Source organism: Acanthopagrus latus, chromosome 18 (genome assembly GCF_904848185.1).
Source record: "Acanthopagrus latus isolate v.2019 chromosome 18, fAcaLat1.1, whole genome shotgun sequence".
In the NCBI taxonomy this organism is placed as follows: Eukaryota; Metazoa; Chordata; class Actinopteri; order Spariformes; family Sparidae; genus Acanthopagrus; species Acanthopagrus latus.
The window spans coordinates 5,422,497-5,436,729 of record NC_051056.1 but is presented as its reverse complement, the minus strand read 5'-3'; the positions used below and the strand labels follow the sequence as shown (position 1 = coordinate 5,436,729).

Genomic DNA, 14,233 nt, shown 5'->3' with positions numbered 1-14,233 from the left:
GACAGTATGAAAAAATTGAAGTGTTTTTATCAGGATTAAAGCATGTACACCTATTCAAGTAGTAACACAACATATCATATCATATTATTAATATTATTATGTCTCCTTTAATAAGTCTGCCATCTTGGACATTTAAATTGGCAGCAAATATTCCAAAATGGTCCTGCAATGTTTTAAATCACCATACCAACGACTTCAGTGAAAGAGAAGGGGCTTTAAGTTCTCCTGCATCTGCAGTTGCCATCATTGTAAGAGTGGCGAAGCCCCTTTCAGGAATAGGGCGGTGCGTGAGGTGTGTGTGTAAGGTGTGTAAGGTGTGAGTGGGCGGTAGAACAGATAGGTGTAGGCTCATAGTAACAACCTGGGCTTTTTGGGCTTCATATGCTGTCAAAGTAGGGATTGTTTTCTGCTCATTGTCCAAAAAAGGACCATAATACATACATAATACAACAGAGGGTTTTCATACGTTAATACTTCACCCTACCCCGAGACATGAGGACGCAAATGGAGGGGGCCGGCAAAGTGGTAGGGGCAAGTGGTGATTTGGGATTGGAAGAAATACTGACTCTAAATAGAAAAATACAGCTGACAAATTCTAAACTACCTGAGACTCTAACATGACTGAATATTTGCTTTGTCCATCAATAGTTGTTGCCTTTACACCGTGGATCTGTGCATCATGTGGTCCACACACTGTACGACAAGTCCTCAGAGTTGTTGTCATTAATCTGAGCCACCTCACATCCTTTTTTTTTTTTTTTTTTTTTTTTTTTTTTGCTGACAAGTGAGAGCCAAGCAACAGGTGAGGAAATCTGAGATGTACCAGATCGTCGACCAGAACAGCTTCATTCTGGTCTAAACAACACGTTTGTTGTTTCCCCTGTGTACCAGCTGCTGCCGTGAGAACTCGCTGGCACAGCAACAAGAGAGAACATTCTCAGATGCTTCAGCTCTAGTTAGTGGTGTTGATTAAAAGGTCTGAATAATGGACAATTACAGGAAGACGTGACTCGAGGAACACGTGATGTGCACGTGTCACAGCAGAAAGGAGAACAGAAGCGAACTGTATAGAGTTTAATTCAGTCGAATATCATGAAAGCAGATTCTTTTCATACAAACAACAGTGAAAAAAAAACATTGAATGTGTGGCTTTCACAGGTATGTTTTTCCAAGTTTTTGTGGGGTTTTTTTTAGACAAAGATTGGAAGCTAACCACACACACAAACATCTAGTTATCTTCTGGTTTGCAGAAGGTGGGAAGAGAAAAAGTAGATGAGTCCTGGCTCCAGGTTTCTGTCCTCAAGGAGGTTTTTGGTATCTGATGATAGGGCTCCCTGCCTGAGGACAGAAAAATAAACGGTAAGTGAAGATGAACAAAGACAATAAACACTGAGTATCTGCAGGAAAGGGAATCGGAGAAGAAACAGAGTAATGGCAGGTCAAAAGATTTCTAGATATCGAGGTAAAACCGGCAGGGTGATGAAAAGCAAACACATTTAATTCTAGTGTTCTCCTAAAAACTGCTGATCCGCGTATAATCTTGTCGCTAGCTTTGTTATAACTTTGAATATGGATCATGCTGCTAGATATAGTAGGTAAGAAAATGATGTTTCAACTTTTTGGATACATTATGTGACAAAGTAACATACAGAATGCTGAGATCACATATGGAGCAAACTCTTGACAAAAAAGCCCATGAACACATCTGGCTTTTGTCTGTGGCGGGAACAGGTACAATGACTCCGGAAAGCAACGATGGAGACGTAACACCCAGATGAACACTATCACACACGGTGAAGCTCTCGAGACGATAGGGCATAAAATACTTTTGACAAAATGATTCAGCTCTTCCAGTCTTTCCATTTGTTATCGGACCAAATAGCCAAATTATGATAGTGTGAGTCCTTTTTCCACAGGGGTTGTGGCGCTCACAAAAATGTGTCCACGTTTTTACAACCGCTTCTTTCACAATGTAAGCTTGAGGTTAAGCCCTGTGCTCTTCCTGAGGGCTTTGGAACCCTGGCACACAAATGTTTGTGCACAGGCCAGAGTAAAGTGAAATCTGTTCTGAAGGCAGCCGAACTGGAGTCCCAGCAAACTTGTGTCACTTAACGGAGGTGTTACGTAGAGTTTTACGAGATTTTAATGAGCACATCTTTGTAACACAACCAAATGTTAAACATTCTTTTTAGGCCAGATGCATGGATGTCTCGCAGATAACCGAAACCTTGCCACTTACTCACTCCCACATCTCTGTTATTGCCTATGTAGACGTCGGTATCCATTTTATCTCTTTAGCAACTCAGACCGACATCCATGTCTGCAGTTTATCTAAATCATGACAAAGCTGGTAATGTGTTTTATCATGGTTATTTCCTCTCTGTCTCAGGCGATCCCCACTCCTCCATCTAAGTTTCCTCCCTGTCTCTGCAGGGGCTGCAAAAAAAAAAAAAAAAACATCACCCTGCATCATCTGCACTCAATCAGAATAATTATCTTGAGAAATGCACTGCAGAGCCTGTGAGAGGTGAGGGGAATGAAGCACAGAGGCAATCACCTCCCTCCAGTCATTATTAGTCATCCCTCTGCTGTTTTGGAAGAGGACCCGGGCGGCTTGGGAGGAAGCCATGTGCAGCCGACAGACAGACAGAGAAAAGGCCTGTCGTGACTCCAGTGCCCAGAAAGTATCAGCGATCTCTCAAGGCTTTGGCAGCGCTGCAGCTCCTCTGGGGACTGGCAGCACACGAGTATCAGCCTTATGTTCTGTCTGTCAGACTTCCTCTTATCCACGCTGAACTTGTCACTCCGAAGACGTGAGCGCTTTTAAAAATCCCAAAGCGAGCACCTTTTTGGGTTCTGAGAAATCCTCCAGGAGGATGAAGAGTTGAGTGTTGAGATCCTGTCAGGATTTGTGAACACTTCCTGAAAGGAGCAGCTTTGTGGGAAAATGTGGACAATCAAAAAGTCCCTCAAAGGCGTCCGACTTTTTATTGCAGACAGACAGAAAAAACGAAAGCACTGATCAAACTCCTGTGCCCATGAAGTATCAGTTTTATGAATGTCCTGGCAGCCCTACAAGTCCACGGGGGACTGGCAGTCCTCTTTAGATGAATATCTGTGTTTTGAATTTCTATTTCTCCCCTTAGATTTGCACTTCTCCAATCCAAAGTTGTTGTTTTTTTTTAAATGAACAGGTCTAAAAGGGAGACATTTTCTGAAAATCCAAAGACTTTGTGCACTTCAGCCCTTAAAGATTCATGACTAAACCTTCATATCAGAGGTACAGTGTGATTTCTCTGTGATGAGGCCCTCCTGTTATTGAATAAAGACATCAAATAACCCACTCAAAGCTTCTTTTCACATTACAAGCATCTCCATAAATTCTGATAATCATCCCTGGCATCTTAATCTTGCCATTTTGGCCATAATTGAAGTTATGATAACATTTTACTAGCTCAAGTAATTGCTGTAATCTGTGAACATGGTGACATCGCTACAATAAAATCCCGAAAAGAGCATTTCACAGTTTTGACAAGTGCCGCATTTCATGTCCCCACAATTAAGTTTGTGCATACGGTATTATTTTTGATGGACAGAATCGCCGGAAAATAAGACTCAAAATGTAATATAGTGGAACACTTTTCAGAGGTAATCATTTTTATTGAACAATTGTAGATTTTTGAAAAGAGGCAGATCAGACTAAGCTGTTTTTTGTACTGTTTCCAGTAAACAACACTGAAGACAATACTTAGTTAGGAATGACATAATGTAAGTCAACTTTGTTATTAATGTAAATTAACTCAGTGTTTGTCCGCCCCATCCTCCGCCCTGTGAAATCTTTGTCACTCTTTATACTCGTGACTTCCTCTTTTGCTGTAGTTATAATTAAAATGGCCACTGGAGGTCGTCACCTAGCAATAAATTAAGATGAGTCACAATAAGCTGCTTGAACAGTCAAACTAAATGGTTGTTTTATGAGGAAAACAGGCTGCCAAGTAACTTCCCAGAATTTGCACCTTTTTTATTAAATTGTGTTTTAATTCCTAATATATATATATATATATATGTACATACATATATATATATATATATATATATATATATATATATATATATATATATATATATATATATATATGTACATACATATTGAATAATAAAATAAGTTTCCATGCTTTAAAATATCAAATTTGAATAATGGTTGACTAGTGTGCCCCCTTCTGGCTGTAAATTGATACAGCAGTGTCATCTCTGCAGTGTGGTTGGACGCTGCATGAAGCTTAAAATTCAATGCAGACAGACAAAATAAAAACACTGATGAGACTTTAATGCCCTTGAAGGGTTTTTTTGGAAAATCCTGGCACGACAACAAGCCCACTGCAGACTGGCAGCTGTGCCTGGATGAATATTGGCTCTGTGTTTTGGAATACTCATGTTTCACCCCAGAGATCTGAACTCGTCTCTTTCAATCCAGAGATTTCAAAACACTGAACTGATCACTCTAAAGATATTGTTGCTTTCTGAAATTTTTAATGAACTGTTGTCAATAGGTGAAACAAAATAGGCCTGAAGGAGGCGGCTGTCCTCTCCAGGAAAAGGGCAGCACTGGTTCACACAGTTGAAAAAATCTCTTTTTAAACCTGCAGTTACTATTTATTTGGTCACATGGGAGCTGTGGAAACAAGTTGTGAACACAATACTGGCATATCCTTGTGTTTTAAGTTGTTATGGTGAACAATACAGCAGTTACAGATTATTATCATGCATTTGGAGCAATTGGAGTCTAACCGCCCGATTACATCCAGCGCTGACTACCTTTTAGCTTTGGTTTTGGTCTCCACCACTTGGTGGAAGTGTTTGCAGCTCAGTCGCCAGAATAAAATGTTGACAAATACGTCATATCATGTTCGCATTAGGTGTTTATGAGCTGAGTTTCGTGTTGGGAGGTTGAGATAATGGCACTGGTGTAACAGCAGGGAAAGACAGCTACAAAGCCAGAAACCACTGTTCAAGACAACGTACCAACATTTGTTAATATGAAGCTTATAGATATTTTTAATACGATGTTGAGACATTTTGTGGCATGTTTTGGGGGCAGCAGGATCAAATGTTTTTTGCAGGACATTGGAACATTTTCTAATTGTGTTTGTGGCAATACACAAACCTAAGTAAGTGTTTCTATGCCTAAACCTAACCAGATCATAAGCACAACACTGTCACAACATAAAGGGAATGTAAAGATGCCAACATTTATTCTGGCGATTTGGATGTTCATCCAGCTCCACAAACTCTTACAAAGGAGATGTTCTTACACGTGGGTCTTTTTTTAAGGAACGTTCAGCGGTTATCCAATGATTAGATTAAACCTTTCAAGACACTTTTTAAAGACAAAAACAAAGACGAGACTTTCAGTACCCATGAAGTTTCACAGCACTGGCTGTATGACAAGCCCTGTAGCCACTGGCGCCCAGATGAGTGTTAGCCCTGTGTTTTTGGACTTCTTCTATTTCAGCCTTCAGATCTGTCCTTGTTTTTAATCCAGAAATGTTTTAATATAGACACGGTCGCTTTTAAAACCAAGAGTCACCAAATTGTTTCTCACACAAGAGCAGCATGATTTTTGAATGAGTTGATGGAAAGAAAATTATTTCAAAACCTTTTTTTTCTTTTTTTTTTTTCTTTTTTTTCCCTCCAGCAAATGTTCATTTTCTGGTTCCAGCTTATCCAGAATATCTACTGTATCTGTCTTGTTTGACTTTTCATATACGTACTAGAAAATAACGGGTAAATTAATTGTAAATAAAAATAATCGTTAGTTGTGGAGGTTTGTGGAAGTCAGAAGAACTGTTTTGGCTTTGTGTTTGATTGCCAAAGAGCTCTCGGTGACCCCTGCAGTTACCTCAAAGCCTCTTTACTTTAAACAATCTACAGAAGACAGAAAAACACACTCAGCCGCCCAGGTTCAAGAGGCACCTCTAATTTCTGGAGGAACTGACAGCGCAGTAACTCCTCTGAGACTTGGCAGCGATTCTCAGATGAATATTAGCCCTCCCTTATAAATCTCAAATACTTCACCCCTGAGGTTTGTGCGTCTCCCGCCCACGGATTTCAAAACAGTGAACATTTAGGCTGCAACAAGACTTTGTGAAACATATTTGGAGTGAGAGTTAAAGTGGTACCTCGTTAAAGAGCGCCTCATACAGCGTGTTCGACTTCTCCACCTGAGACTTGAGGTCAACCTCGGCATCTGCATCCCACGATGTTATTCTACATGAAAAGAAAGGCAGGCTGTAAATTCATGTTGACCTAAAAGCATGTAGGGGTGTGCCAGAGTGGGATACGCATAACAATGATGTGAGATGAAGAGGAATTTTGTTTTCTTTATTTAACGCCCAGTGGGAGGTTTTTAAAAACACTCCGGAGCTGATGTCTGGCACAACACAGGAAGCTTTTTAACAGCGATGCGTCGTTTTTCCTCCTCACCTGTCACAGCAGTTGGTCTCCTGCAGAGGACAGAGGACGCCCTGTGAAGGACTGTCATTGTTCAGCCTCTTCTTCAGTTTCTCAGCCTCCTTCTCCAGCGTGCTGACCTGTCGCAGCAGAGCTTCTCTTTCCTCCACCAGGCAGTGTTTGAATCTGGAGAAACAGAAGTACTCATGCACTGTGACATGTAGTGATAGCAGCAGCCGTTTTCTGCTATTCTCAGTTAGCTATGCAGTAAGTGGTCCTCTAAACTGATCACCCCGCCCCAGGCCTAAAAATCTCCTCTTCCTGCTGCTCTCCTTTGCTATAGGTGTTAACACTCTCACTCCCCCCGCTGCTCCAAGCTCTGAGTCCGAGCATTAGCACTTGATAGGACCACCAGCTGCACAGCTAACTGAGCTAACTGACGGGAACTACTTTAACAACAAGTAAAGCTGTCCATCCATCATCCAGCTGCCCTGCTGGAAAAACCAGCATAGACCAGCACCAAAACCAGTGTAAATCACAGTTATTTTCTCCATCATGAGGTTGAGGTTGCAGGAGTTTAGTTAATAAAAACAAATGTTGATCTTTTCCTTTACACTGTACACATGTGTAAGATTACAACATTTTTTTTTTTTTTTTTTCAGCATCGGCCTGTCCAACTGACGCGAGTGAGAAGAGCATTGACAGAACACATATACAGAAATCGCTCACGTGGAATAGTCAGTAATCATCAGAAGCTGTGTGTGATTGTAAAACTCAAGTTCAGCCAGGTCAAAGGTTCAGGGAGGAAGCACCGACCTCTTGACGCAACACATCCAGGAGCGTTGCTGTTGACACAGCCACTCAAACTGCTCCGCTGTCTCCTGAAGTTTCCCCAGGCTCCCCTCGTTCTCCTGCTGCAGCTCCCTCACCTCAAACACAAGGCAACATCATAGGAAATAATGAGGACAAGTGTGACTGTTGGCACTGACTTGAATTTAGTGCCTTTATCTGGAAAGATGAGGGGAATCCAAAAGGGTTGGACTTAGTCTCCGACCCCCCGGATTTCATGATAATTCACCGACACCAACTCGATTCACAAAACACTCGAATAAATGTTCTCGTGAAGTTCCTCGCTGACACGGCGGCCTCTTGCTTTCTTGTCTTGGAGAGATAGTTGTAGACCACGAGTTTTAGCTCGTAGTTTGATGGACTGGTTGAAACAGAGGCCAGAGAGGGAGTGAGTCTTTGAGGCCAAGTGTAAATTAAAAGAAAAAAAAATCCCTGACAGTGTGTAGGAATGTCTCACTAATGCCCAGAATCAACACACATTAATACAAAAAGGGTGCCAGTAAAATCTGAGTTACTGTGTTCTCTGGGGTGGTTGTAGTTCGTCAAATTTGGCTTGTGCACATAAATTTGAACCTTGAGGTTTAATGTTTCACAAAATTAATCGCCTGAAATGGAACATCAGACTTGTTATTCGCTGTCTTTAACTGGCTCGCTGACACAGTGACCTAAACTAGCCTGAGAAAAGCATGACCGGTGTTAATCCATTACCCCTGATTGCTTCACATTCATTATAAAAATAAAAAAAAACATTAGAAGAGCATTATTAATTGATTCATCCTCATCCACCGAGATCAGAGCAGAACGAGTCTAATCCTGACATCTGCTGGACAGAAGTGGAATTACAACCACTGAGCAGCAGATTTTACTAAAACTACTAAGTTTCATCAAGTTTCATACACCATATGTATCAGGGGAATCTGAAGTTTTCAGTCTGGCTCGGTGAAAGTTTTTTTACATATACATTTTGAAAGAATTTACCAGATTTCTTTTAGAAAAAAAGTCAAAATTTAGTGTTTTTATTGCAAACCCAGACAGAGAAAAAGATTGACTTCCATAGACATTTTTGTCAGCATCCAACATTTTACTGCCATTTATTATAATATTATATTGTTATATATAACACTCTGTAATATTATTATGATGCTATCCTCGAGCTGCATTTGTTTGTTCCCTCACCTCCTTCTGATGAGCACTGCGTATCTCCTTCAGCTCCTCTGTCAACATTTTGTTTTTGTCTCTCAGCTTCTGCAGCTCAGCCGTCTTACTGTTGGTGACAAACACAAAAAGATTTGACATATTTTATCACTTTGCTTGCTGTCAGTCTGTTTTTACTTCAATGTTATCAACACTTACATAAAACCTATAAGTGCTTTCTAATATTTTAAGTAACACTAATTACAAGGACCTGTGCAACACTTTGGTGTTTTGATTTGTCTTTACTCCAATAATGTCCATTTTTTGTGTATTTTCAAAGTTGCTTCTGCCACAGATCTATTCATCAGTAACAGACAAGCACATGAGAATCATTTTCATGACTGCATCATTACATTGAATATTTGAGTCAATAAGGATTTTTATATGTGGCTCTCTGTTAATATTAAGATTTCATCTCCTGGTTTGTGGGTCTGGAATCATGATGTGAAAACAATATTCTGACACTAAGCCAGCTCTCTGCTGAGATGTAAAGTCAGCACACTGAGGAGGGTGCTGCTCACAGGGAGGACATTTCTGCTGACTCCAGATCACAATTCTGAACTTGATGTATTTATTCAGTCTTGAGACTGAAACAAAACATTTTGTTCTTCTCTGCGGTGCCGGCTTCACTTGGCTTCAGTTTGCCGGAGGTGGTAATCCAACAGGTTTTTTAATCACTCTGAATGTTTATGTTCTTTGTCTGCAGACTTATCTGTGTCAGTGTTCATTTTTACTTTTTGTTCAACATGTCAATAAAAACATTTCAACACGGTTCAGAAAATCAAGAGTGTGACACTTTAACACATGTATTCATGTAACATGTCCTCGTCTGACAGCTGAGGCTGGTTGTGCTACACTTTTAAATAAAAAGTTGTGAAACATAATTTTTCCAGAAGATCTCATTTGTATTTATAAGATTATTATTATAGATTATTATAAGATATATATACAAAAAATTAAATATAGAGATTTTGTTTGCAACTATCAAAAATAACCTCCTTTGTGAATATGGTGGCCTGGTGGTAATGATGCTTAACACATAGTGAGATTTACAACCCTTCTGTTGTCGGTCATTCTCTCTCTTACCTGTGGAGCTCTGCATGCAGCCTCTTTGTCAGCTCCGCTCTGCACTGGACTTCATCGTGCAGCTCTGCCTGAAGCCTCTCTGCCACCACAGCTCTGTGATGGGCCTCAGCATGCAGCTCCTGCACGAGGCCCTCCAGCTTCTCCTCGGAGCTCTGCAGACATAGCAGCTCTGTGCTGACCTGCCGCAGCAGCTCCCCGTCCCGGGCACTCTCCTCCACCAGGAGGACCACACGCTGCTGCAGCAGCTCCACCAGCTCCTGCAGGGAGGAAGCATGCAGATACTGAGAGTCTTTTTAGAAGAATGCTTTTACACACACAAATCTAATTCATGGCTTTTATTGTGCTTTTTTTCATATTTCATGCTTATTTTCTTTCTTATACAGATGCTTCCATAAAGGCACATATTTACCATTTGATCTTATATTACTCTATAGTTCCTGACCCTTAAAGAGCTCACTGCAGCTGTCCTGATCCTAGTGTTATCATCTTGTGCAGACTACACACTTGACATTAAAACACACCTATACAGAAGGTCAAAGAGTCTGTGACAAGCCCTAACCTGATGCTTCATCAAGTCTTTGTGGTTAAAGTGAGTGAGTCACACTCTCCAAATCTCTCTAACTAAATACCATCGAAATGAGCTGCTCATTTGTGTCTCTGCAGCAAATTAAGTATGTTAAGTGAAAGATCAGATTGTTGATATACCCAAACAAGCCTTTAAATTTGAGTACAGTATTAATGATATTGAAGTAATCCAAAAAGGTGGACAAAAATCTACAACCTACATGTATTTCTGCCACACAAAATTTAAGTAAAAAAAAAAAAAACTCATTTCTACCACTAGGGGTCTCTCATTCAAAACAAAACAAATGCCATAAGTAGAGTGAGATCATTGAGGATGTTAAACAAGCATCAGTATTAATTCAAACAGCATATCCTCATCGGGAAAATGGCCAATGAGGATATGCTGTTTTAATTAACACTGTTGCTTGTCTTATATCCTCATCGGGAAAATGACCACATGGGTCACACAACTTATTATGACCTATATTTACATTTCCTGTTAAACAGTGACCTCTAGTGGCCGTAGTTATTATGACAGCAGCAAAGGAAGTAATCAGACGAGAGCAGCAGGAGACTGATGCTAATATACATGACCAGGGTGTAACCAAAAGTCAACAGTGGGATATTTAAACTTCATAAAGTCAAGATCCATTTTTACATAACTTGATATCATAATGTTTTTGTCAATGAAAAATACAAAGTACTTTCTTAACTGATGGTACTTATTTTAACCAAACATCCAATCTTTGTTAAACATTACCAAGTAGTTTACTTTCCTAAACCGCAATGTGAGAAAAGAATAAAATCTTGCTTCAGTCAAACTCAAGCCAAAAACCCTTGAAGTTGGTAACCACTGCCAAAACCTCCCTATTTACAGTATGTTAACACTGGCACTTACTGGTAGCCTAATTCCAGTGTAATTTCAGTAATTGCAGCGTAGGTGGCCCTCTGGTATGGTCACGGCCACGTGGACTTAAATGATGGGATTGTAATGAGGTTAAACACTACAAGATGAAATGACACAAATTTAAAAAATCACTCCTCCAATGTAAGTGTTTCCAAACAAGACTCTAATTGCCACACCAACGCTTGAGGTTAAAACAGAGGCGAGCGTTGTTTTGGTGAAAGCTATCAGCTAAATCTGCAGCTCTGTGGAGCTGTTTAAGCCTTTTTAAACTAATAGTTTTGGGCTTTATGGCACATTTACCGTCTGGTTCAATCTCAGCAATCTTATATTCAGCAGAAGCACGCAGCTCTTTTCACATTTCTAGCACCAGATGACACACAAACTTAGATACTAGCTGGTTAAAAGAAAAAAGAAAAAAAAAGGTTATGAATAGCTGCTTAAGAGTTCTAACATGCTTTGGCAAAATAAATAAATAAATAAATATTGATGTTATTCTGCCTACAGATCAGCTCAAACCTCTGACAGGCTTCTACTAACTCAGTTGACCTGTTGCTGGTGGATCCTGCTGATGAGCTCGTCCTGCTTCATCCTGAGCTCCATGTTCAGCTGCTCCTGGTGATGGAGTCGGGCGGTCACGGCCTCCAGATCATGCTGCAGCTTCCTCTCCCGGTCTCTGGACACCAGGAACTCCCTGTCGAGCACAGCTGCAGCCCGCAGAGAACAGAACCAGAGTCAGAGTTGGACTGAGTTTCATTACAACAGGAGATGTGCTGACTGTGTGCCACTTGGACATGAAGAAGTGTGTTTTTACTACCCACAGTTTAAAATAATGTTTGAAACCATAACACTTTAAGTACGGGGTTGTATATCAGCCGCTGACACTTCTGGCGAAAATGTTCCTCTCATTCCCACCACGTCACCTCAACACTGCTGTCATGACGGAGTTCAGTGTCTCTAATATAGTTTTTACTCACATTTCTCTTGGATGAGCAGAGGATGTTAAAGGTCAGATTTCTTTATGTTTTCATGTTGTCTCTTTCTGTGTCCTCCTCTCTTCTTGCTCTTATCTTAACTACAGTTTGCTCCTTAACAAAAAAAAACTTTTGGCAAACAGAACTGACAGTTTAAATTACAAATATGTCTATTGTTGGTGTAGTCCATAATTGGAGTGTGGTTATTTAAAGGGACAGTGACATCTTTTTCCTTTTACCGCTGGTGCTATTTATCCATACAGATTTATTGCTTTGGTGATATTGGCAACAGAGATGTCTCCAAAATCCAGCAGCTCACAGCACATTAATCTAGACAGGGAAATAGCACTGTATGTTTTCATAATTTTAGGGTGGACTGTCCCTTTATGTATTTTACTCTAGTACAATTTTGAGGTACCTTACATTGATTTTCTGCTACTTTATTCTTCCTCTCCGCTACATTTATTTGATACATTTAATTACTAGTTTATCTGCAGATTGAAATGATTCAGTGTTTATAGGTTATTAATTGTCACATGTTACCGAATCAGATTGTGTTCTTGGCGGGACGCTGTGTGAGAGGATGTTGCACCAGAGCCAAAGTAGCACAAGTTTAAATTAGTTTATTTTATCGGAAATCACTGATAACGATCAAAAAAATGCTGAATATCGGCCAGGGCTGATAATTGGTCGACCCCTAATACACACAATATTAAAGAAATGTAAAATCAATTGGTAAAAAAAATGGGAAAGTTGTTTAAAAGTAAAAGTGTTAATAATAATTTCTTACTCTCTACTTCGAAGCTGCGATATATTTTGTGACGTCACTGTGGTGTATTCTAACAGTTTTCATCAGATAACTCTGTTAAATGTTGTTTCTTCCTCATTAACCCGACACCATCAAGGCAATAAATCCAACCAGAGGAGCACATGTCTACCGTCTACACGGCACAATTTCACTTTCAACTCATGTTTGAACCAAGTAAATATATATCATCCACTTAAACAACAACATGCTAAAGATTCACAGATGATAAAGAAAAGCTTATCATACTACATGAAGTATCAACACATACAAAAAGCAGGAAATGTGAACTTTAAGATTCTACATACTGTGTGTCCTGGATTATACGTTACATTAAATTACAATACTTGTGTACAGTTTGTCATATAATCTGGGACGTTGTAACTTTTTTCTTAAGGCAACATTCATAAAATATGATTGTGAATTCGAGACAGAAACAATAAGAGAGGCATAATGGCAGGTCACACCAGTCTGAACCAGTAACCTCCACTACAGTGTAAATGTGTAACTCTTCCCCTCAGAGTTCAGAGTCCCGACCTACTCGTCTTACCTTTATCATGAGCCAGCCGGGTGCACTTGGCCGTCAGATACTGGATCTGACTGTAGTCCTCGTCCCGGTGAGCTCTGAAAAACCTCCTCATGCTCGTCTGAGTCTGAACTTCTCTCCTCAATCTAAAGATTCTTCCACCTTCCCATGATCCTCAGGGCTCGGCAGGTGTGTCCCATACGGTCAGATGGAATGGTGTTTAACTCTCCTGCGTGTGAAGTGTGAGTGTCTTAAAGAAGACGCGCCGTCAGAGGGCAAGTTTAAGCATTAATCTGAGCGTCGTCATAACATGGAGGTCTGCTGATCTGTGTGTGTGTGTGTGTGTGTGTGTGTGTGTGTGTGTGTGTAAAGGCCTGATGTGTTTTGTTTGGCTCGCTGCTTGAACAAATAGAAACACTGCCACTTGTCTTTATGCACAAATTGAAGGTTTGATCTTATGTTATATGCAAATGTAGTTTCTATGCCCAGAGGCTGTGGATCCTGCAGGAGAGGGCTGCAGAGAGTCAGGCATGTTGTGTCAGGCAGGTGAAGCACCTCAAAAAGCAGTAGCCTCAGGTCAGTTCTGTCATAGGATAGATCAGCACGACATGTTTTATAGAGGAAAAGTACCTCTGACATTTAACAGCTTGTATTGTTTGTGTCAGTATTGGGTTCCAGTAATTTGAATGTGCAGAATATTTCCATTATTTTGAGTTTTGAACTGTTGGATGGACAATTGTGGGTAATTGTGATGGCTTTTCTCACCATTTGCAGCATAAAGGAGCCATAAACAATTATTCAGTGGTGGAAACAATCAGCAAATTCATCCAGAAGGGGGAAAAAATAATAATAATAATCAGTCACAGTCATATTCAAAATGA

At 40.2% G+C, this 14,233-nt stretch overlaps 1 protein-coding gene across 1 annotated transcript; it reads right to left on the bottom strand.

Moving 5' to 3' along the window:
- Positions 1-1,061: 1,061 nt before the first annotated feature.
- Positions 1,062-13,624, bottom strand: LOC119008089 (shootin-1). The gene is made up of 8 exons (XM_037078136.1): positions 13,377-13,624; positions 11,597-11,754; positions 9,580-9,836; positions 8,476-8,563; positions 7,267-7,379; positions 6,484-6,636; positions 6,180-6,267; positions 1,062-1,338 (listed from the first exon to the last, which is right to left on the bottom strand). The coding sequence occupies exons 1-8, from the start codon at positions 13,465-13,467 to the stop codon at positions 1,300-1,302; spliced, it is 987 nt and encodes a 328-aa protein (XP_036934031.1). The 5' UTR covers positions 13,468-13,624; the 3' UTR covers positions 1,062-1,299.
- Between the last annotated feature and the right edge of the window lie 609 nt (positions 13,625-14,233).

Bases quoted from the DNA above. Each gene is read 5' to 3' on its own strand.
- LOC119008089 (XM_037078136.1), bottom strand. From the start codon at position 13,467: ATGAGGAGGTTTTTCAGAGCTCACCGGGACGAGGACTACAGTCAGATC. The intron at 8,564-9,579 runs GTAAGAGAGAGA...TGTCACCAACAG, and splicing joins CTGCATGCAGAGCTCCACAG to TAAGACGGCTGAGCTGCAGA. The intron at 6,268-6,483 runs GTGAGGAGGAAA...CTTTTCATGTAG, and splicing joins GAGACCAACTGCTGTGACAG to AATAACATCGTGGGATGCAG.